Consider the following 16,657-nt stretch of genomic DNA (forward strand, 5'->3'; position numbering starts at 1 on the left):
CCAGGATGGAAGTGGAGATAGGCCTGTGGCTGGAATAATTTTGGAGAAGGAGGGCGGAGAGGCAGGGCAAACCCTCACATGTGTTCTCAGACAATTCTGGCTTTCTCAGTTTCAAATACTCACACGGCTCTGAAACCCTGCAGGTGAGGTTACCCACTTTAACATTTATGCAAAAACCCCTATATTTATTCCAAGTGTTTCAAAATGTCTTGAGGGAGATCTTTCCTTTCCAAGGGAGAAGCCCTTTGGCCACGCCAAGGCAGAGCCCGGCAGTAAACCCCGCCTTTATTCCTTGCACTGCAGCGCCCCCTCAGGCCACCAGGGGCAATGACGCCCATCTTGGCTCCCAGCGCAGGCTGTCACAGCAGGGCCCGCCGCGCTGAGGGCGGCATCCTAAGATGCAGATCCTCCCACCCCTGCAACACATGCGTGTTAGGATGCCCTAAGTCATCACATAGCTGGGGAGAGGCCAGGCGTGTAAGACAGAAGAAAAATAAGATTTAAAAAATCGTAGTCTCCCTCCCCATAGTGTAAACAATAAAATTTTCCCCAGCAAAAGAATAAACAGGCTGTGGGTTCAAAACAGTTCTTGTATGTGTTGGCCATAGCCCGTGTTGAGCGGAGGTTGGAGGAGGGGTGGACAGAAGGCAATGGTATTTTGTATTGGGAATGAACATCCAGGTTGAGAATGCCCTGGGACTCTGTCGTTCAACTGGGCTTGAGAGAGCCAGGGGTAGCTTCCAAACCATGCCTGGCTGCAAATCAGGCGGACTGTGGAAGGCCGCAGGCTGCCCAGCTCTGGAGGAATCAGCTTGGTTGCAGGATGCTCTGGCGTAGTCTGGCATAATCTGGCTAGGTGGGGAGGGGTGCGGACCCACTGGGCTGCCATGTCCATCCCTCGAGGAGAGTCCATCTTTCCCCCAGTGTTTTGTTTTTGATTTTGTCTTCCTTCACCTACCTGCTGTTTCTCAGGGTCAAGGGGCCCTGGCCAGTGCCTGAACCCAGCAGAGTGCCAGAGCCCCTAAAATGTCAACCTGTCTGTGCACTGGAGGGAAGGGGGATATTCAGGCCCATGGGGTCCTGGGAATTCCAGAATCTTCGGGAAACAGAGCAGCCTGGGTGCCCTCGGGACTTCAGAAGTACGACTGTGTGAAGCACCTTTGTCTCCTCTTCATGCTAAGTCAAGCAGCATCTTTTAGCACCAGCAGCTGACAGGGTGGGGGTGAGGAGCTTAGCAGAAGGGACGGGGAGGGGCAGGGGCAAAGGGCCCCTGGAGTGAAAATGCTGAGACACCCAGCTTCATTCTCCATGTCCTCCCCCAGGGCACACGGCCCTGACGCCGTGCTGATGGCTGAGGGCAACCCGCCCACGGAGCTGACGCAGTCACAGATGCTGCATATAGCCCAGCAGATCGCCGCGGGCATGGTCTACCTGGCATCCCAGCACTTCGTGCACCGCGACCTGGCCACCAGGAACTGCCTGGTCGGGGAGAATTTGCTGGTGAAAATCGGGGACTTCGGGATGTCCCGGGACGTGTACAGCACTGACTACTACAGGGTGAGTAGCTGTGCAGATCAGAGACCCCAGGGACCTCTTTCCCTGCGGGACCCCTGCTGTATTTGTTTGCTGAGGCTGTCATAACAAAATATCACGACTGGGTGGCTTAAACAACAGACAAGTGTTTCTCGCGGCTCCGGACGCTGGAAGTCCAAGCTCAAGGTGTCAGTGGGATGGATTCCTTCTGAGGTCTTGCTCCTTGGCTTGCAGGTGACAGCCTTCTCACTGTGTCCTCACATGGGCTGGTTTTTATGTGTGTGTTGCCTCCCAATCCTTCCCTTTATGTCTAAATTTCCTCTTCTTTTAAGGACACCAGTCAGATTGGATTGCATCCCACCATAATGGTCTCATTTTAACTTAATCACCAATTGAAAGTCTCATCTCCAAATACAGTCACATTCTGAGATCCTGGAGGTGAGGTTATCAACATATAAATTTTTGGGGGACACAGGTCAGTCCATAGCACCCACCCTGCTCTTGGCACTCCAGCATGGTCAGTGAGATCTCCAAGAGTGAAGTCCTCAGTGTGAGAATCCTTCTAGAGAAACCTGAGGGCCTGGGGGAATTCCTGGTGAGGTTAAAGGATGCTGAGGTTTGGCTTTGATTCTGTGAAATTATGTCTGGAGCCTTTGTTTGAGATTTGAGCTGAAGTGAACTTGTTCACATAAATAATAGTACACTGGACTTTGGAAGTTCCCTCCAAGCACCATCTTGGTTGAAAGCGGTTTAGCTTGGTGAGATGGAAGAAGTTCTGTCCTGCCTGTTCTTAGATACTTCCACATAGCTTGTCTGGTGTTTCCACCACTGAAATCACTGAGAGGCAGAGTTATAGACAGTGACTCGAATCCACTGATGACCTGGGACTGGCCCCCAGGATATGTTAACTTTGTTAACTGAGATTTTGGAACTTGGACATGAGAGAAAAGGGAATTTCTGGAAATGTTGAAGTTGTGATATTTACAGTGAAGATTCGGGGTGGTGGTCTACCACTTCGATTTAATTTTTTATCAACCCTCAATTTGATTTTCTTGTGTGTTTTGCTTGTTTTTCCAGGAGAGAGGAAGGGAAAATGAAGGAAGGGAATAAATGTCCTGATGTCTGTAGCTTCAGAGCATAAAGCACAGAACTGGCTACCTTTCATAATAGAGTAGGGCTGGTGAAGATGCTAGCTTTGCTCTTCTCATTGTTATTTATTTTTGAGGAGGCACCTTCTCAGTTTATTTCCTATCCCTGTTCCTACAGCCTTGCTCACCTCTATGGCCTCTGCATTTTAGTGGAGTGAACTTTGCTATAATTAGTGTAAGAAAATGAATCTATTGTCATGCTCCATTATTCTTCATTTGCCTGTTTTGTGGCGTTTTTCTTCTTGGTCACCTTGATAAGCATTGTTTACATCTTGTATGGCAAAAATGAATAGAGACCACATGGAAAAGGATTCTCTTGGGTGTATTTTCAGGAGATGGGGGCACACTCTTAACTTCAAGTGTTCAAAATGTAGCTTAAAATCAATGACTAGTTTGTTCAAGATATCTAAAACGTGGGGGAGATTTTACGTACCAAAGAGGTGTCTCCTCTGCTAGTTCTACACCTTGATGAAAGTTCTCCCTTCCTTGATGGGGCAGGGAAACACATGGATGATTCTCTGAGGAAAAGCTTTGCTGTTCTTGATGAGCCCCCAAGGGAGGGACATGTGGCCCAGGCAAAGGCTTTCTCTCCACGGTATTAGTAAAGGGTTCAATGTGCCTGGCACAAAAGATGAGTGCTCAATAAGTTTTTCCACCTAATTATTACCCAAATCAATACACATATACTTCATCCCCAAAGCTAGGACTTAACTGGATGGAACCTGGCATCCTCCTCTCTAGGAATCTCCAAAAATAATTTAAAGAAAAATACCCAAAATCTCAACAATAAAAAGATAAAATCACTCCATTCAAAAGTAGAAGAAGGTTCTGAATAGACATATCTCCAAAGACAATATCCACATGGTCAATAAGCACATGAAAAGATGGGTGACATCATTAGTCTTTAGGGAAAATGCAAAGAAAACTCACAATAAGATACCATTTCACACCCCCTGAGATGACTACAACAGCAAGTGTTAGCCAGGATGTAGAGAAATTGAAACTCTGGTACTCTCCTGGTGGGAATATGAAATGGTGTAGCTGATTTGGGAAACCATTTGGTAGTTCCTCAAAATGTTCAACATAGAGTTACCATGTAGTTCAGTAATTCTACTGCTAGGCATATACCCAAGAGAACTGAAATAATATGTTTGCACAAAAGCTTGCACAAAAACACAAATGTGCATGGTAGTATTATTATTAAGAGCTAAAAAGTGGAAACAAGTTTACTGTTCATCAACTGATTAATAAATAAACAAAATGTGGTAATCCATACAGTAGAATATTATTCAGCAGTACAAAAGAATAAAGTACTGATTCATGCTGCAACACAGATAAACCTCTAAAACAGTGTGCTAAGTGAAAGAAGTGAGACCCAAAAGGCCACATACTGTATGATTCCATTTATATGAAATGTCCAGAAGAGGCAAATCCATAGAGGCAGGAAGTAGTGGTTACCAGGAGATGGGGGGAGGAAGAATGGGAATTGACTGCTACCGGGTACAGTGTTTCTTTTGGGAGTGATGAAAATGTGCTAGAACTATATACAGTGGTGGCAATTGTACAACATTAATCATATACTGAAAAAATACTGAATCATTCATTTTAAAGGCTAAATATTATGGTACCTGAATTATATCTCAAAAAAGAGAAAAAAAAAGTTTGAAAAGGAAAATAATAGCAAAACAGTGACCATCATTATGAACATAAGAAATTAATCTTGGTCATTTATTTACATATTGTAAAAACACTGGACTTTGCTGCCTACCATATTTTATTATTTGTTAAAAAGAAAGTCCTCCACTTAGGTGACAATATTCTGAAGTACTTTCTTCTGAAATGATCAGAAGAATAACAATTCCCAGTTCCTTTATTTGTTATATGATCTTGGAACTGGCTGAGTCACTAAGAAATGTGCTCCAGATGCCACGTTAATTTCACCCCCACCCCCCAACCCCCCATGGTCACTACTCATTTGCAGTTGCAGGGTTAGTTTTTATTTGGTTTTTCCATTCAGGATGAGGGAAAAGAACCAGCCTCGCAATGGCCTCTGTTGCAGATGAGAATGGGCAGGACTGCGTAGGGAAGTGAATGATGGATGCAAAACTTGACAATTTGCTAGCAGCCTAGGGAAACAAGGAAATGACACTTTATTTTGCCTTCTCTAGAATTTCAGAATGATGGTTCACCTTTTCGTTTCGTGAAAGTGAGTATTTGCTGTCATAGAACTGGCTCTTGGGAGATGTTTGCTTATTGACATATTGATGGGGTCCATTCTGTTGAGTTTGTCAAGTGGACAAGCAGAAGCTGTTGATCTGTTTTGCAGGAGAACTCCAGTATCTCCTGCGGTGGCTAAGTCCCAGAGCACTCTTGCTTTTACATCAGTCATTCACCTATTGGGTCGCTTAAACGCTTAACCTGGGACCCATCCCCTTCACGGTGTCTCTTCAACTTCTCTGTCACCATAGCTGGAGTAATGTGTTCTCCTTACAGTTCAGGTTTCTAATTTGCCGGCACCTTAAGTAATTTTTTTTTTAAATTTTTTCATTATTTTCTCCCTATCCTCTTCAACACTCTGCATTGAACTCCAAGGTGAGAAGCTGCTTTAGCTGATGTGAGCTGTCATCGCCAATGTTAAAAATTCTTTCCGTCACAGTAATGGGAGACAGTTGTGTGTGGGTTTTTTTGTTTGTTTTGGTTTTTGTTTTCTGACAAGGACTATCTTATGTGGAAAAATGGTGATTGGGCATGGAGTCAACTGAACATTAAAGATAAAATGTTCTTTATCTTTAAGCAAGAACCATTCCCACTAGAAGTCCAAGCCTTCCGTTCATGGTGGCTTATAAGCAGCCTTGAGGGATAGCCATGTCTCTGTGCAATTCATGGCAGGAGGGGCTGGTGGCAGCTGTTCCTGCGTTACAGGGGAGCTGGTAGCACCAGGAAATGGCTGCCTCCAGGCATCCACCCTGTTGCAGCTGAGCTAATTATACCTTCCCAGTGAAGGCAGAAATCGGAACACTACATTTGCACTGAAACCAGCCCGACATGGTGGTCCAACATTATTCTAGCATTTATGTTCTCTGAATTGTTTTCATTAGCAGCTCTGCAGTACCAGTCTTTTATTTTGTTTTTTTGTTTGTTTGTTTGTTTGTTTCCTCCACTGGCAAAACCTCACATTTAGGAAACATCAGAACCAGATTTTGGTCACATTCTGCCTGTTGGAGACCTAGGGTCTCACTCTACTTGGTCATGACTGTGTTGCACTGAGCCCATTGAAATGTTTGTAATGTGCCCTTTGGGTGGTTTTCACTGTTTGGTTTTAACATATGCTTAAAATGCATGTGATCTGTTGATGAGTGGAGGGCCCCAAACATCTGAAATCCTAGCTGTTAAGTCTTGTTCTCCCTTGGGCTTCAGCTTTATGTTGGAGTGGTAAGAAACCCTGTCCTTTAATTTATCTTCCACTTAAGAAAAGAAAAGGAAGAAGAATAAGCAAAGTGATTTATAGTAGACATTTAAAGAAACAAATGAATATAACTTGGCTGAGCAAGGCCAGGGCAGAACTCTCAAGTGTTACAGTGATGTCAGCAACAAATTCCAGGAAATCATCATTAGATACCCACTCCCAGTTTATCAACTGGGAAGAGAAAGGAAGACATGTGGTACCAAGACCAGCTAATACAGCAAGTGGCCAGATGAACAGATGTGAACTTCAGCACCTTTCACCTTATCCTGCTCACCTTGGAGGTTCCAAGGGTTGATAAACTGGAAAATAAAGTCCTGAGCCACAGAAGGGAGGAGAAGTTTTAGATAATTTAAGATCTGGCCAAGTAGGTAAGAAATAATCAAGAGTTAACCATCACTCCTTGGTCTTTAAAAAGAATGTGTTTATTTTTAAGAAATATTTTTATGTAATGTGAATATTTCAAGATAGGTAGATGGATGGAGGGATGGATAAACTGATTGATTGACTGATTGATTAACAGAAAGATAGACTCATTCCACAGATGTTTTTTACCATCTTGTTGTCCCATGTACTAACGCCATTCCCTCTCTGAGGAGCAACATAAGAGGAGTTTTCAATTTCACCTCCTTCCTGACTTCCTCTTAGCAGAATAATTGCTCACAAATATGTGATTTCTCCATACTCCATACAAATAGGCATCACAGCATACAGCACCTTGTACCTTGCGTCAAGGAAACTGGCTCATATCTATGTCTTTCATTAATATGAGAGCAGATAGAAGATAAATCTTACACATCTTTGTTTCTGCACAAACTGGCACAGTGCATGGTGCATATGAGGTGGTCAGTACATGATTATTGAACAGGACTCCCCCCAAGACTCCCACTTTTGTGTGTGCCTTTGTAGCCCTGCAGGTGAATAAAGATGGCACTCAGATTCGTACCTGGGTCTGACTTTGAAGCTAGGAGTGTTGACTTCAGGAAGTAAAGCTAGGAATATAGGAACATCCTTATCTTAGACAACATTTTCTTTGCAGTGAAGAGCCCAGGGCTAAAACTTACTTCTATTTATTACCATAATAAGAAGATTTCCTCCTGTAAACTATGTCTAGAACCTTTGAAACCAGGCACAATATTCAATGTAAGGAGCAACCCAATTCCTTCCTAAAAGAGGGATGTCCTCTGTGTCACTGACCCTCATTTGTATGGATCGTTTTCTTATTTTCCCATCACTGTATAATACTTAGACAATGACTCTTAGCTTTCACATGCACAATTATAGATCTTTCTGTTTGGACTCTTTTGATTAAACTGGACTTAAAACCATAAGAGGTTGTTTATTTTATGAAATCATCTTCAATTAATGCTTCTCACAACACTTAGAGCACAGTTCAGAGGAACCCGTCTGCCAGGGAGAAGTCTATTGAGTTCAGACTATTTGTGTATTAAACTAGACTTGTATAAATTGTTTCAAGGTTCTAAGTTGGTTTAATTTGTATTCAGGCCTTCCTAAGAACCTTTTACATATGCTTTGGAGTTGCCATAGGGTGAGCGTAAGAGTCCTCTCATTCATTCATTTTCTTAGTACATTATGAAACAACTACTATGTGCTAGATGCAATAGTAGATGCAAAAATCATCCATACTTTTTAAAGAAAGGCACATAGGCTCTACTTTGAGGAGTTCCTAGACATTTTAATACAATGTGATAAATGCTGTAATGTAGATACAAAATGGGAACCCAAAAGAGGAAGCCTTCAGCCTCCTTTGGAAACTCAGAGTAGGGTTCTCAGGGACACAACATTTGAGCTGGTGTTTAAGATATAGACCCTAAATTGTTCCATTTGCAAGGAGGCCCTAGGCCAGGATAGAGAGGAAGACAGAAAGTAGGATATAAGGAGAGATGGCAATGTAAACGTCACAGTATGTGATCCAGGAATGGGGTCTTTGCTATTCTTCTGAGGCTAACAAAATAGGCTCTTGAGGCTATTATCACATTTCACAAGGGGGTTTTGCCATACCAAAGACTTTGGACTTGATCCTTTTGGCAGTGTGGAGCCACTGAGAGTTTCTACATTGGAAAATGACATATTAGACTGCATTCTGATATGTCACATGGTTAATGAAATAGATCTGCCAAACAGATCCCAATATCTTCATCTCTGTACTTATTTGATTTGTCTAGAGCAGGGTCTCACTCATCAGCTGTCAGTGGGTGTGCTTCAAAAAAAGTGATCTTGTAATCATAAGGTCAGCAATCTCTTTGCTTGCTGCAGAACTCCTCAGAGCCTTTAATCTATTGCTATGCCTTGTGATCTTTTAACAAAGACTATAGAAAGTTTTGGAAACCAGCATGGAGATACGTTATTCCAGTTCTTGGTCCCATCCTTCACCCAACTGGTGAAGAATGCTAGCAGTAGATGGGTAAATCCATCTGTCCCCCTTTTTTGCGGTCTTCTGAGTCTCTTTTTCTTGAAATCAGTAGCCCCTATACTTTATACGTAGAAGTGCTACATTCAGAAATTAGGTATGCTTCCAGGTACACTGGGAATGATGGTAGAGAAAAGTGGACATTGCCCATTGGCTTGAATGGGGCATAAGGACTCTAATGCCTCAAGGTCCTGAGAGGTCTCTCCTCCTTCAGTTTTGAAACAGTTGGGCCTCAGCTTTCTCGTGCCTGTGATGTCCTATGCTTTTGCATCACTCAGACCAGAGCCACTTTTACAAGTAAGCTGGCAACAAAGAGTTAGCTGGGGTACAGAGGGAAGAGCATCCAATTTGGAGCCTGAAGACAAATATTCAAGTCTCTGATTTCCTTTTCTACCCTTATGATCATATCAGTCAGGAATGTGTTTAGTCCAAGGAAGCAATATGCTACTAAAGGTGGCTAAGCAGATAGGGGATTGTTTTACTCAAGTGAAAGGAAGTTCAGAAGCAGGCAATTTCTGATTGGTTCAGAGGCTTGCCAGTATCAGAGCTGTGGAATGGCACTGGAGATGTCCTTGGTCTTTCCCTCCTGGCAGCAAGATGGCTGCAGCAACTCCAAACATTAAAACTGCAATCTGAGGAGGAATGCCAGGTTGCTGCAGGGAGCAGATTGTTTTTTCCTGCACATCTTTTTCCATCAGAGCATAAATCTTTCCCAGAACGTCCTCTCTGCAAAGACTTCTCCTTATACCTCATTGGCCAGAGGTGGGTAAGACTAAGGGTTGAGCTCACTCGCCAGAGATCAATGACTTATTACCAAAGACCTAGACAAAACTACAATTCTGCTACATATAAAAAGGAAGCAAATGGCTTTGGGGTCATCAAAGAAAATTATCTGTCACATTGACCTTATGTACCATGATAGCATCTGTTTCTTTATTTGCAATGAGCCCCTGATTTAAAAGTTGAGAGCTATAAATCAAAGTGATACAAAATAATTGCTAAAAAAAATACACTAGAGTTTCTCAGTGGGAGATCTTTGTTATTCTGTGTTAATGCTTCTTTTTGCTCTGGCTGCTTTTAAGATTTTCTCTTTATTGCTGGTCTTGGGCAATTTGATTATGATATGCCTTGGTATTGTTGTATTTATATTTATTGTGCTTGGGTTCACTGGATTTCTTGGACTTGTGAGTTTATAGTTTTCATCAGTTCAGAATTTTTTGGCTATTATTTGCTCAAATATTTATTCTGCTTTTCCCACCAACCCCCTATGGACTCCAATTTCACTTATAATAAGCCACTTGACACTGTCTTGTGGTTCACTGAGCTGTGTCCATGTATTTGAATTCTGTTTTTTTCTGTGTGTTTCATTTTGGATAGTTTTTGTTATTATGTCACCAAGTTCAGTAATTTTTTCTCCTGCAGTGTCTAATTTTCCATTATTCTCATCCAGTATAGTTTCCATTTCACGCTTTGCGGTTTTCATTTCTGGAAGTTCAATATGGGCTTTTTCTTATATCTACCATGTCTCTAATTAACTAAGCATATGGAATATTGTCATAATAAATATTTCAATATATTTGTCTGTATTTCTAACATCTGTGTCTATTCTTGACCAGTTTCCATTGAGTGAGTTTTCTCCCCGTTGTGGGTCATATTTTCTGCTCCTTTGCATGCCTAGTACTTTTAAGTTGGATGCCAGATGTGAATTTCACCTTGTTGGATGCTGGATGTTTTTGTATTCCTGTAAATATTTCTGAGCTTTGTTATGGAATGCATTTATATTGCATAGGAACAGTTCGATCCTTTTTTGTGTTACTGTTAAGATTTATTGGTCAAGAATACCTTAGGGCCATGCTTACTTTAGGGCTTATTTCCCACTATTGAGGCACGATCCTCCTGTGTACTCTGCCCAATGCCCCATGAATCCTGAGGTCCTCACCCTGCTTCATAGGAACTAGCTTTATTTCTCACCCTGTGTGAGCACTGGGCACTGTTTTCTCAGATCGTTTGGGAAGTTCTTCCTTCAGCCATAAATAGTATCCTCACGTGCATGCACTGATCAGAACTCAGCTCAGTATTTAACGGGCATCCTCTGCAGATCTTCAGAGTTCTTTCTATGTGCAGCTCTCTCTTCTCTGGTGTTCTGTCCTTTCAACGCTAGCCACTTTGATCTCCCCAGACTCTCAGCTCCATCTCCTCAACTTAGGGAGCTTGCTGGACTCCTGGGCTCCCCACTTTGTCCCTCTCAATGAATTAAGCTCACAATGTTTGTTTCTCATCTCTCAGATCACTCACTGCCCTTCATTGCCTATTGTCTAGTGTTGTGAAAACAATTATTTCACATATGAAGCCATTTTTTGGTTATTACTGCATCTTGCCTAAAAGCAGAAGGCGGTTATCATTTCTCTTGATAATGAATATATCATTTTGAAAATCTACTAGTGAACCACTTACAGGCTGCAGCACGGCAAACAAGTTCTCTCATTGCTTTAAAACAGTTACTTCCTGTGAAGGTTTTTTTTTTTTTCTTTTTAATTAAATAACTTACATTTACATAATACTTTTTCTACAATTAAAGTTTCCCTGCCTACACAGAATTATTACTTAAGTAGGAGAGTATTCTTCATCTCCAGTGAGTATTGAGCAGGAAGAAATTATCTTAGCCTACTTGTTACCTTTGAGAGATTCCCTGGATTAAAAATGTGAATTGGTTCAAGAAGGCTTTGACAAAAAAAAAAGTGTGTAGGCAGAATATTAGTAGTGCTCCCCACTTTTCACATTCCCCCACAGTCTTTGCCTATGGTTGGGGCAAACACCTTGGATGGATGAAATGGTTGAATTAATCCAAGATAGTATTGCAGACATAGTTCTTAACCATGCCTCTTTAATGTATAAATACCAAGTAAGATGTGTTCTGTTCCCCAAAGAAAACTACACATTTCCTAGGGAGAAGAGACATAAATGAATCACTCTGATACTAGGCAGTATGATACATGTTATGGAGAGCAGAGATAAATTGATTTGGGGGGAGATGTGGGATGACATCTGGAAAATTTTCTGAAAGAAACAGAATTTGAGGTGAGCCTTAAAGGATGAATAACAGGTAGAGATGTTGTTAACCGCAAAGACTATTGCCTGTGACGGATGTTATAAATACAATTAGATGACCTGTTAACAAGTACTTTTTGGGAAGATGTGGAAGTTCTAATTTTGAACTCCACATGCCTCACAGAATGCTAGGCACTTCCTAAGTTCTTACAGATCATGACAATTGCCTAAAGGGAGCTTCCAAGAAAGATTCTATAACATTCTTCTTGTAAGTCTTTCAAAGTGAAGATGCTCTTCAAAGTAGTGGGTCTTCAGGATGAAAATTACTCCTGAGTCCAAGCATGATTTGACTTCATCTTTCAGCTCTCCATGTCAATCTCTTAAAATTCTGTCCTCCAGTCAGTATTTCAGATTTCTACCTAGACTATTTGTCTATGTATGAGAGACTAGAAAACTCCAAGATATTGTTGCATCAACGTAGCCTAATACTGGATACCTATGGAGACGTGAAAAACACCAGAGTTTCTCTTTCTGCAGAACTGCAGTGGCTTTCCCTGTTGATCATCCTGTGGGTGACCATAAGAACTTAGCACAGTCATGTTGCCTGAGGAATTCTGCTTACCAGGTACAACTAGTTTAAATTTGACTCCATGAAGAGAATTATCAAACATAAAATAGCTTGTGATATCCAACTAAGAGAAAACGTCTGAAATTCTTTTTATGCTGATGGAGGCATGGAAGTATGATCTTACCTAGTACTGTAGACCTTCCCACTGCATGGGCTCCTAAACTTGGTCACACATCTGAATACCCCAGAGTGTTTTCTGCATAATGGTGGTTTTTGGGCTTCACTTTACATAAACTGATTTAACATCTCGAAAGTGATGAGATTTGGAAATGTATATTCTTCACAAGCTTCTTAGGTGAGTCTGGTTGTCCAGCCAAGTGTAGAGCTATGGTTTGTGCTTTTATTCTTTTTTATTTTTTTTTTAAGACGGAGTCTTATTCTGCCACCCAAGCTGGAGTGCAGTGGCACAATAACAGCTCACTGCAACTTCTGCCTCCTGGGTTCAAGTGATTCTCCTGCCTCAGCCTCCCGAGTAGCTGGGATTATAGGCACCAACCACCGCACTGGGCTAACTTTTTGTAATTTTATTAGAGATGGGGTTTCACTATGCTGGCCAGGCTGGTCTTGAACTCCTGACCTTGTGATCTGCCCACCTCAGCCTCCCAAAATGCTGGGATTACAGGTGTGAGCCACTGCACCCAGCCAGGGTAGAGCTATTATATAGTTGCTGCTCAGGTAGACTTACAGAAAGTAGACAAGGATATAACACAGTCTCCTCTATGCTGAGATTCAAACGGTAATATTACAAAAGGTTTTATTTATCAAGTTTCTAAAGGAGAATAGTTGCCATGAAAAATTCTCTCAACCATCACCCTTGATTTCCCTGATAGAGGTAGTATTACCGTAATTAATGGATTTTTAGGACTTCTGATGGGAAAGATCCTCTGAATTTTAATCACCAGCACACAGTCGTATCCTACCCTCTTAAACATCAGAGCTTAGGTTCATTGAACCATGACGTTTCCGAATGAACCCAGGAACTATTTGTTATGGTATCAGTTAGTCAATGAAGTGCTATTTGAGGCTCTCCTCTCTCATCCTGGGAGGCGAGCTTGACTCATTCTCTAGGTAAGTGTTGTCAAAGACATCATGAGGATCACGAGAGAGACAGAGCAAGCAGCAGGTGGAAAGTGATACACCGTGCTCCTGGACATGCCAACACAGGGCAACACCACAGCCCCCACCCCGCAACCCCCTCCACAAGGAGCTGGGGCTCCCAGGCTGGTGGTCTAGGCAGACCCCTGCTGGCCTTCTCTGTCACTGCATGGTTGTGTATCTGTGTGGGTGACTGGTGGAGGCCCTACGCAGGAAATGCAAGAAAAGGCTTGTGGAGAGTCAAACAGCTTGTCAAGGTATCCTTGTGGGTGTCTGTATTGAAGTGTCACAGTATGAAGGCATTTTATTAGCAGCTATTTTAGAATTCGAACACTGAAATGGAACAGTTTCTTCCCTACATGGCATTTCCAGGCTGGCTTCCTCCCTCACAGCCTTACGACAGCACCAGCCTTCTCATAAGGGGGTGGAGAACATGACGCTGGGTTCCTTTGACGGCGGAGCCCAGCTATGTGGCCCACGCCCTCAGCCCTGGAGATAATTTGGTTCATTCACATGTTGCTGATGACAGAGATGTTGCAGCGGAAGCTGGGGAGGATTTGAGGCTCATGCCTCGCCTTTGTGTGCAGCACAGAAATCTTCCTGGGTTTTGGAAAGGTATGGAGAGATTGATGCCCGGGGTTAAGGGCGTGGAGGGAACATCCACTCAAAGGAGAAATTGCAGGGTGAGTGATGTCCAACCTCAGTATGGCTTTTTCTGCAGCTACCACAGGGGCTTAAGTTCTTCCCAGCTGTCTTAGGGCAAGTAGTGAATTTCTTTCTGGAAAACTCATTAGACTTCATTGTAGGAACAATGACCTTAGAAGACTCCTGTTAATGTTGTAGAGGGCTGATGTGGGGTCTTGTAAGGAAGACTGACATACCTGGCCTCCTTTTATGTCTCAGCTTGGCATGTAACCCTCTCAGCCATCTTCCAATTTACTGATGAGAAAAATAATATTCAGGGACGTGAAGTCACTTTCCTGAGGTGCCCTCCCTTATGCCTCTGGCAGACTGGCATCTGAGCTCCTGTCCTCAAACAAAAAGTCCACGCTCTTCCCACTCTGAAAGCTTCTCTGTGCCCTCAGCACAACCCTGGCTCCTCTAGTCTTCTCCCTGAGAGGTAGACAAGGGTCGCCTGGTGTATTCTCAGAGCTCTGTCCTTTGTAATCATAAAAGGTCCATCTAGAACAGTGGCCCGCTGTGCAGAGCAAAGTTCTAAAGCTGTGTTGGTTGGAAGAAGGAAAGGGATACTTCAAATTTCAGAACCATGACTTTTAAGGTTGGGAAGGGGCTTCAGAAATAGTCAGTCTGTCCCTTTATTTTAAGGAGGGAATCTGGGTCTTTTGTCCAGCCTACCAGCTCTCCAGCTTGAACCTGACTAATACTCTAAGGAACATAGGCAGGCAGACAGCAGACCTGGATTTATTCTCACCTTCAATATTTGTGCAGTGTGTGGCTTTGAATAACTCATTTAACTTCTCAGAACCTTATTTCTCATCTTAGTAAAATGGTAAAGCAGTCGGTTCTGCCTGCTACGAGTGCTGTCATGATGCCACCATGAAAAGTGTGAAGTATACATATATATGTAAGGTATTATTTATTCTGTTGTTGCCATTGGGGAACAGGGACAGAGCAGAGTCCTGTGGCATATACTGTGCTACACCTAGCATGTTTGCAAGGATGCTCTATCATATTCTTGGATCCAAAGATGGGTTCCAAAGATTGTGAATGCTGTCTTGGGTCTTTTTGGCATGAGCCCAAGGTGTTGCTGTGGGGACATATATGATACATTGACTGCCACATTTTCCTTTTCTTCATGTCTCCTGAATTAATAAAACACTTCCTACCGGTGCAGCCACACTTCATACATTGTTGGTCAACCCTCCCAGGCTAGAATGGTGTTTGTGAGGTCTTTAAGAAAGTCGAAAGACTTCCCCAGATTCCTAACTGGCTGCTGTCCTGTACTCTGTTTTTTCCACACTATCCCTAAAGGCAACTTTAGCCACCACCACTAAAAGCATATTTTAATACTCTGTGTCATGTGCTTCCTTTGTGTCTTTGGAGTTGGTCCAGAACGATCACTCGCTTACCGTTTGTCAGCCATTCTGAGTCATATGTATTTGCCTGAGCATGAAACACTTGTCCTAAAGGAAAAGTTTTGTGGCATAAACCACACACATCGCAGGAAAAGCTCAATTTGCATAGCTCAGGATAGGGCTCTGCCCTTTAGCAGTCTGGGGAAGCCTACCCACTCCTGCACCAAATAATGTTTTGCATGCAAAAAAAATAAAATATACAGCATTACAAAAGAACAGCGTTGCCTTGAGCATAGTTATAAAATGTTAAAAGGGTGACATAATAACACACGTGTTTTTGTTAAAACATTAAATAATGAGATCTTTCAGTGGGTCTAATACCTATTAAAATTTCAAAGTGATGATCATAAATGATGTTTTGAGATATTTGTAACAATAATAACGTGGCATGAAAATATCTGATTTCTATGGGTGACAGTTTCACAGATTCTGCCAATCCTAAGAGATGCTAAATTTTTGTTAAAGGCTCATGAAAATGAGATGCAATTCAAATTGACAGAGCCCTATGAATGCAATCCATGGATCCCTTTAGGATCTGTGCACTACAGGTAAAGAACACTTCTTTTACAGCATTGTAAACCAGTGCATGAATGCTCATTAGGCATGCAGACAATAAAGGTCTGCTGGCTAAGAGCATTCTAGAACATTGGAAGCAGGGAGATGAGGGTAGGAGAATTGCATAAACAGCATAGTCTCTGGAGCCAGATTTTCTGGGTTCAAATTCCAGCTCCATCCACCTCTTACTATTTTTGTGAACTTGAACAATTGACTTAACCTCTCAACATGATTTCTTCAACTTTTAAATGGCAATAATAGGGTCGGGAGTGGTGGCTCATGCCTGTAATCGCAAGGAGGGGACTTTGGAAGGCCAAGGTGGGCAGATCACCTGCAGTCAGGAGTTCGAGACCAGCCTGGTCAATATGGTGAAAACTCATTCTCTACTAAAAATACAAAAATTAGCCAGGTGTGGTGGTGGGCACCTGTAATCTCAGGTACTTGGGAGGCTGAGGCATGAGGAGGTTGCAGTGAACTGAGATCACACCACTGCACTCCAGCCTGGGGTACAGAGTGAGACTCTGTCTCCAAAATAAATAGATGAATATTAATAATAAAAAATTAAAAATGGCAATAGTAATAACAATACCTTCTTAAAGAGATGTGGTAAGGATTAAGTACACCTTAAAGTACCTCATAGCAGGCACTTTCTGTGTCAGC

General features: G+C 42.4%; 1 protein-coding gene across 4 annotated transcripts in view; it reads left to right on the forward strand.

Moving 5' to 3' along the window:
• NTRK2 (neurotrophic receptor tyrosine kinase 2) overlaps positions 1 to 16,657 on the forward strand; it is a 366,376-nt gene that overhangs the window by 293,776 nt on the left and 55,943 nt on the right. For 3 of the 4 annotated variants that reach the window (XM_023229534.1, XM_023229535.1, XM_031934031.1), the window contains one exon: positions 1,323 to 1,557. In XM_023229534.1, coding sequence (XP_023085302.1) covers positions 1,323 to 1,557 — 235 coding nt within the window. Of the gene's footprint in view, positions 1 to 1,322; positions 4,324 to 16,657 lie in introns of those variants that run through there. The other variant, XM_023229536.1, reaches the window with a different exon arrangement.

Source organism: Piliocolobus tephrosceles, chromosome 14, assembly GCF_002776525.5.
Source record: "Piliocolobus tephrosceles isolate RC106 chromosome 14, ASM277652v3, whole genome shotgun sequence".
NCBI lineage: Eukaryota > Metazoa > Chordata > Mammalia > Primates > Cercopithecidae > Piliocolobus > Piliocolobus tephrosceles.